Below are 8,312 nucleotides of genomic sequence, written 5' to 3'. Positions count from 1 at the left end.
TACAGTGAGACCCTTTTTCCTCTAATGAGTAAAAAACCAATGATACCAAATCAATTGATCTGGTTCTAGATATAAGGAAGCCCTCATGATCTTTTTTCCATATTGGGTTTGATGTACTTCAAAAAAATTCTCCATTTGGCTTATCCATGTTAGAGGATCCTTACCATAAAACTTACACATATCCACCTTTGGAAAAAAATTTCTAAATCCCATAGGAGTATTAAAATTTGTATCATTATTAATCGACTTGAAGGTTTCACCTCGATTGCTTGAGAACTCCTTCCTTGGTTCATTCATATAGGCATTTAACATGCTTTGTATATTTGATATATCTCCTTGTAGGTCACACATATCCCTCTTAACCTCTTCCTTGAACTTACTTATTTCCTCATCGGGATTACTATCCTATGTTGTTTCCTAATCCTTATTAGAGGATTTCCTTGGTGTGGTAGCATTCTTTTGGCCTCTTGTTTGAGGCCTCGTCATGATGATAACCAATATTTTTGAAATAAACCACACAAATGAAATGTAAATTCTTTGATTTTTTTAAAACTGTAACTTACTAGGGCCAAGATACCGTTACTCAGAAAAAATCGAAGAAATTAGCAAATTGCTACGTTGAGGTTGATTTTTCCTAATTTTACAATAAATTTCTTATTTTTGCTTTAATTTCCCAAGATTTGAAATTTAGGCTCCTCTACTATGTATTCAAAAACCCAATACAAGTTATGCTCCAATTTGGCAGGATGTGAGAGATATGTAGATCTCAATAAATTATGTAGAAATAGTAATTCTTCAATAATTTTCTCAAATTTTCTCCAATTCCTCTGAAATTTAAACTATAGATTATTTAATTTGGTCTTAAAAAAACCTTTAATTTTTAAATTTTTTTTCTTTCTAAAATCTATAAGTTATGCTATTTCCAAAATTGCCTTTGATGTTGAGAAAAAATCTTGCCTTTATGGTGCCAAGATCATGCTCGGATACCACTTGTAATGAAATAAATTGCACAATGGAAGATATAATATGAAATATTCTATAAATACTTGATAATAACTGAGAGTAATAGGCCACTTTGAGGGGGCAACCTCTAAATATCTCCAATGAGTAGACACTTCACAATATGATCTTGAATTAAGACTCACAACCTCCTATATATACCTAATTATGCTTAGGCTGAATAGGCACAACCGTATATAACACCTAGGTCAGCCTATATACCTAAATAATAATATAATAATGATAACATGACTTAATTAAGGATTAAGATAGCCACAAGTTGACTATTCATAACCTTATATACACCAATATTAAGGGCATAACAATATCATGAGTATTGGTCTTCTAGAATATCAACACATGATACTCACCAAGTACTAATTTTTTTTTATGAGGTATATGCACATGTGTTCTCATAATGCGTACCATATAAACATCCACCATACAAAAGTATAATATATCATGATCTACATAGACATTTTAGGTATCCATCATAATAGAAAATTAAGTTATTGTAAGATCATTACCTTCCAATAACTTCTGCAAATACAAGTGATGATCTTTTGGAAGTCATGTCACTTCCTCATAATGTACATAGCGGGTAGGCCCATTGAATCATGAAATCACACACATGATACCAAAAGTTTACATGAAGTCAAAACTCCTTTGATTTTGATATGATCAAAGATCTTCACAGATCAATAGAAACATATCCTCCATCCGCTCCTTCGTACAAATGTGTCATACTCCCTCTGAACTTCAATTGTCTAAGCTCCTTATACAATGTTTCTTTTGAAGAAGTGCTAGACTCCCTTTGAATCTGACATCATTGTCCCTTTTCTTGCAATAACATTCTCGAAGCAAAAGATCAAGGCAAATGCTCATATAGAAATATAAGTAAGGGAGAGACTATGATGATTAGATAAATAAAATACTCAAAGAGAATAAATATTCATTTGTACATCAATATCCTTTTATTTGATCTTTCATTCCATTAGACATTAATTTGAGGGTGATCCCAATTATTTCAATATAATAAATATCTAATTTAACTATATATATTTAACATATATATTCCATTTTCTATAGATATAATTTAATCGATATTTTCAACATATTATTATTTTCCGAAGAGATCAATATAATATTTTCCTATCTATAACTAAGGATGTAAGTATGGTCCATGTAACCTTATAACTTCCATGGATGATGTCATTATTCATAATGACTAGCTTTATTAACATACATTTTTCATAACACTTTAATCAAATGCTAAATAACAAGTCATTCACTCTGAATATGAAATAATAATAATCCATACCTTATATAATCTACAAACCTTATTTGCATGTCTTAGGAATATGTCGATCAAGGATATAAGTAGTGATCAATTTCTAAAACTTGATCAGTTTCATTCTCTTTTCCTTCACACGAAACATATCTATTACATCAAGAGTTCATAAAGGCTTGCAGTCATACTTCTCACATGCTGAAGTCCACATAGGATGCATTTTTCCCTTGCTTGTTTTTTTTGATGGTTGGGCCCCATTTTTGTATGGAATATTTGACCCTATTTAGTATTTTGTTCAACATATATTTTCTTGCACATATGTTAGTGGGGCGAATTATGAAGGTGGCACCCACTTTGGTTTTAAATACTTCATGGTGTACGAGTCATCTTTGCTTGGTGTGCCATATTCAAAGACCGTTTCTTATCTTTCCATGTAACTATTAATCAATGCCTCCTAGGGCATGTGAGTCAATGAGGCTATGTGTAGATTGCTTGTCTGCACATCGACTGACTTGAGATTTCACGAATCCTGGACCTTAGAGGAAGTTGGCCTCTCTAGAAAAAATGAATACAAGTTTGGTAATACATATTAAGCCCGCTAAATAAAAGTCTTAAACATTTATGCTCCCCCTCTATTACTAAATTTCATCAAATTTCATCAAATAAGTACGGTGCATGTGTGCAAAAACTAGGATTAAAATTGGTAGGGTTAAGCGATTAGCGGGTGTGAGGTGAGCGGGCTAGCGACTTCATTAAGTAGAGGTACGAGGTGTTTAGATAGTTGAAGTGCAGTTGAAACAAAGGAAAATTTAATACATTTCTGCATTAAAACATTGAATTCAAAGCCTTAAAATCACTGACATGAAGGAGAAAGGGAGGAGGCTGTCAATCTCTATCGTTCCATATGGCAACTTTTCCATGGATTGAGTCAAAATCACGTTGATGCCACTTCACATTGGTAGTGGCTACATTACAATTTATATGCACCCAGACTAGTGTTAAATAGTCTTAAGTCTTTTATACACAAGTAATATACACTCAAAAGAGGTGCATATAAGTTGCATAGTAGACAGTGCCCTTTACATTAACTTTCTATCCCCATTTACACCTCTCGATGAACTGAGGAAGCTTCTATAGCCTTTGAAATTATTAACGTAAATAGACACTTGAAATAATTATTAATTTTTTTAATAAAAATATTATGGTAGATCATATGCTAAATAAAAAATAAATTTAATTAAAATATTAAATGCATTCATTATATTAAATTGAGTTTTGAAGGTGCATCCTAGAAACACTTAAGTATATCTTTCTTTTTTATCTCTCAAATGAAAAACTATAGTTAGATTATTATTTCATTATATTGTATAAACTTTTATAGAACATTTAAAAAATATTATATATATATATATATTATATCTGTATTTTACATTTATCTTTCAATATTGAGAGATATTTAAATTGCTATCTAATAAAATGTAAGCTTTTTACTTAATTTTTAATGTAGAATTTTGAGTGTTAATATAATTTTCATATAGTTAAATTTATTGATTTAGTTAGTAGATGTAAAATTTAAATAATTTTTTAAATAAAATTTTAATTTTAATTTTTAATAAAAAATAATTATATTTACCATTACAAAATCAAGAAGAAGATTAAATAGTACAACTTACACATTTATTTAAATTAATCATATAGCTAAAATTAAAAATATAACTAATTATTTAATTTATTAATTCAAATAAAAATATTTATTCAAAATTTCTATTTGTTTTCTATTTAAATATTTTTCACTCTTTTTCCTTTTAAAAATATTGTGATAATTATTTTGTTATATTTTGTTCATCCTCACCCAATATTTTACGAGGACCACTTTAACAGCCCTAACAATCTATCTATTTCCAACAAGTTAATGGTATGTACGTGTCAATAGAAAACCTAATTATTAAGATATCAAATAAATTATAATTAAAAGTTACATCAAATAAAATGGAGAAAAAATATTAATTGTGCGTGTAAGAGTTAGTTCTCATAAACTTAGATGTCTAAAAAAGATGGATATATTATGAAGCTATCTCTTTTTGCGCACTCCACCTCTTTAACTCAAGTTGATTTTTTACTTCCCACTTGTAGACTAATCTTCTAATATTTTGTGGCTCATTAACATCTTTAAACATGCAAGGTTTCATAATGGAGAATTTTTGTGGCTCATTTACATTGTAAAATGCACTATAAACAATTTATATTACTAAGAAATTTCCTTGAATACTAATGGAACCAGACACTATATTAAGGTTATCTCCACTTGTAAATGTGCAAGTGAAATGTTTGAGACTTCAATTTGATGCATAATATAAACTAAGGGAACATTTTAAAATGAAAGGTTTGGCGGATCAACAAATTGAGCTAGTTGAGGTCTTCAATTTGGCACTAAATAGTTTCATTGGCTTCCTTCCTCTTTCCTTTGGAATGTTGCCAAACATTGAAGAGATCTCATTGGATGAAAATGATTTGTGTGGCACAAACATTCTGATTGAAGGTGGTTTCATCAAATCAAAAGGGACGTCAAAGTCACATAATATAAATTGCTATTATATTTTTATTCAATTACATCGACAATGTCACACACACAAAATGAACTTGGAGCATGCAGTAAGTAGTAAATTGTAAATCTTTTAATACTTGTTTCCTAACCTAACTTTGGGCATGATGCATTTATATATTTGCAAATGAGTTTGATATTTTTCTCATAAATCATCTTTTTGCCTTTGTTTCTCTTTCCTATCCAATCAGTATCCTTTAACATTTAACAAATAATAATAATTTTTTTCTCAAAAGGCAGGTTCTCTAGCTCTTTCAGAGCTCTTGTTTATACTCATATTCTTGTCTTTCCTTACTTGTTAATCGACTATGTCTCCTTGATTTGCATGATGACCAATTTAGCACTGTCAACCAACATGAACTGTTAGATCAAGTGGGTATGTTACACTTCCTTATTGTGATAAGACTATTATGCATAGTTAGATAAGTCATTAGAACCCTAAATTTGGTACTGACATTGATATGTGCATGTATTGATTTATCCTTTGGCAATGCCTTGTGCTTTAGGAAGGCTTATAATAGAGAAACATAAGTAGAAGAATCTATCTCGTCTTCTAGTGAATGAAAAAAAAAGTGAGCTTGCCTTGAATGCTCTGGCTTTAAAACTTTAATCATATTGATAATGGAGCCTCTATAGACACTTCCTGCACCACTTCTGCCACACATTTAATTATATTTTCTTGCCTTTTGAAGAGATATGGCCATAGTTGGACAATAAATATTCTATTTGGTTTGTCTTATTGAATGTTATATGCACACTCTGTGCATTTTTCCATTTCTACATTTGTAGGTAGGCTCCAATACCGTGTTAATTTCCCAGGATCACACTAAATGTAAAAAATTTGCACTGTCATGTTTGGTATGCATTTTTAAAATGCAACAACCTCTTATATTTATATTGAGCATAAGCCATGAATAGACATGTCTCATGAAGGGACATGTCTATTAGTTAATCAGATAATTAATATAATAACAATAACCTTATAACTCAAATATAATGAACACATATAAATTAATTATATGTCATATATAATTATATATAGGTTTGTCCCATTGAAGCTATCAAACATCAATAGTTTTATATTTTTAATCTTAAATCATCCATTTAAAAATGTCACTTATTATAGTATTTAATTATAATATAAACATTGCAATCATATTTTACATAGATAGATCAGAGATATCTAATTAATAGTTGTCAAATTAATAATATTATCTTGTTAATATCACATTGACACAAATACAAAAATGACTTGTAAGTGGCATTAAAATTATTAAAATATTATTAGATTGTAAATTCAAGAATAGACTCTACTTTTGCAATAAATTTTTATATAGAACACAATCATTACGTTAAAATATTTATTAGTCTTTTCCTCTTTTTTCATGAGTGTAATAATGCAAGTGAGCGTAGTGCACTTTCAATCTCTTACAAAAAATTAGAGCCAAACAATTTCCACCATAGCAATTAAAGCATGATAGCCTCAAATAATAATAAATAATATTTCTAAATGGAAACTTATTATGCAAAGGTCAACGGTAGAAACTTATTATGCAAAAGGTAATTTCTATTTAATTATTTCAACCATGGAAATTTATTATGCAAAGGACAATTTATATTTAATTTTTCAATCGTATAGAACAATAAATCAAAAGTATACAAAACTATCAACTTAACCCTTGCACCTTTAAAAGATACAAGTCCTAATTGAAAGTACATCTGTTGAACGGGAAGATCACATAACAATACAAGCTTCTCATAAAAATGCACATAACAATACAGGCCTCTCATGAATCAGTAGTCGTCAAAAGAGTACAATTTTACCCACCACTGGGAAGATCCAATTTTACTCACCACTGAGAAGATCATATAATATGCAATTTTACACATCACTGGGAAGATCATATCATAGAGATTATTCAGAATGAAAGCATGAGTCTTTTAAAAAAAACTTCTACTTATATATTCTTCTATTAAATAGCATTCACAATTATACCCACAAATAATATACATCAATTTTAACGAGACCAAACAAAGCACAAATCGATTAAATAAGTAATCTGAATATAACAATCCAAACTTCTGAGGAAAAAGAAGTTGATAAAAAGAATCTGATTTTTACACACCACCGCGCAGATCACGTAGAAATTATTATTAACGGCACTAAGGTTGCAGTTTGATTGAATTCAGTGATGATGGCGGCCATGGTGGTGATGAGCATGGTGAGGTTTATACTTGTTGGCCTCGTGGTGTTCATACGCAGCGTACCCCGCCGCCCCAACTGCCACTGCCCCAGCTATTTCCGCTTCCTTTTTATGCCTCGCTGCGTGTTGCGGATCCACTTTCGCCTCATGCATCTCGTACTGCCATTCATTCATACAATATTTATTAATCCAGTACAATCATCCATCTCATTATGCTACAATAATTATATGGTGTGATATAACAAAATTACTAGTATAGGCTTACCAAGGCAAAAGTCCCCGCTGCCAGAGCTCCCATATCGGCCATATGCTCACGATGCGTGTGCTTCTTTGCCTCTTCCTCTGCATGGAAATTAGAGGAGTAAGGCGCTAAAGAATAAGCCCCCGGTGCTGCAAAAGAAGCCCCTGCTGGCGGTGGCAGCTGTGCATATGGGTATAACCCGCCTTCTTGCTGCCCATGGTGGTGATGACCGTGACGGTGACGGTGACCGTGATGGTGGTTCATCTTTCTTCTGATAAAAAAAGCCTCTGCAAATTGCAAGAGAAGCTCAAAATCTTCCTAGTGAATGGAATTGGATGAAGGGGGTTTCTTCAATGAATGGAATTCTGTGATGAAATGTGTTGAGGGTCGAAGGGGGTATTTAAAGAGAGAAATAGAGACCGCGTTTACTTAGTAACGAAGAATGAAAACGGCACCGTGTCCCCTGGCGTGATTTACCGACGCCTTTTTTAATATAAAAATGGAGGCTGCAATTTCCCCGCCACAATTTAACATAATTGCACGCCATTTGTTGGCCCACAAAGCGCACGTCAATTAAAAATGGCGACTTAACTTTGGCCTTGATTTTCTCCCGCTTGGATCGACGGACGGCATTGCTAGCTTCTATTACCTCTATCTGGTTTGGCCGGTGGAACATTTACCATTAAAGGCAACCTTTCGTTTCAAAATTTGTCATCTTTGTCTGGATTAATGTTTTCGATCAGGATTTGTGCTCTTTCATTGAATGAGTCGAGATAATGGGTCATTCGGTGTTGATGTAAGCAAATTATATATGGCTTTCCTCAAGTTTTTATAGAAGTTTTATATATGGATTTGGTAATAGTTTTAAATAAAAAGATACGTGACATTGTTACCTAATACTAGTGTATAACAATTATTTTAAGGAAAATTAAAATTTTAAAAAGTAGTTAGATAAGAACTTACATGGTTTTGATG

The 8,312-nt window shown here is 31.4% G+C and overlaps 1 protein-coding gene across 1 annotated transcript; it reads right to left on the bottom strand.

The window, feature by feature from the left end:
- Nucleotides 1-6,908: 6,908 nt before the first annotated feature.
- LOC149571822 (uncharacterized) lies at nt 6,909-7,721 on the bottom strand. The gene is made up of 2 exons (XM_089813231.1): nt 7,362-7,721; nt 6,909-7,255 (listed from the first exon to the last, which is right to left on the bottom strand). The coding sequence occupies exons 1-2, from the start codon at nt 7,599-7,601 to the stop codon at nt 7,079-7,081; spliced, it is 417 nt and encodes a 138-aa protein (XP_089669357.1). The 5' UTR covers nt 7,602-7,721; the 3' UTR covers nt 6,909-7,078.
- Nucleotides 7,722-8,312: the final 591 nt, after the last annotated feature.

Source organism: Cupressus sempervirens, chromosome 2 (genome assembly GCF_028749045.1).
Source record: "Cupressus sempervirens isolate cs-2001-9-10 chromosome 2, ASM2874904v1, whole genome shotgun sequence".
In the NCBI taxonomy this organism is placed as follows: Eukaryota; Viridiplantae; Streptophyta; class Pinopsida; order Cupressales; family Cupressaceae; genus Cupressus; species Cupressus sempervirens.
Note: the sequence above shows the minus strand (reverse complement) of the source record. Positions and strands in the feature narration are given on the sequence as shown.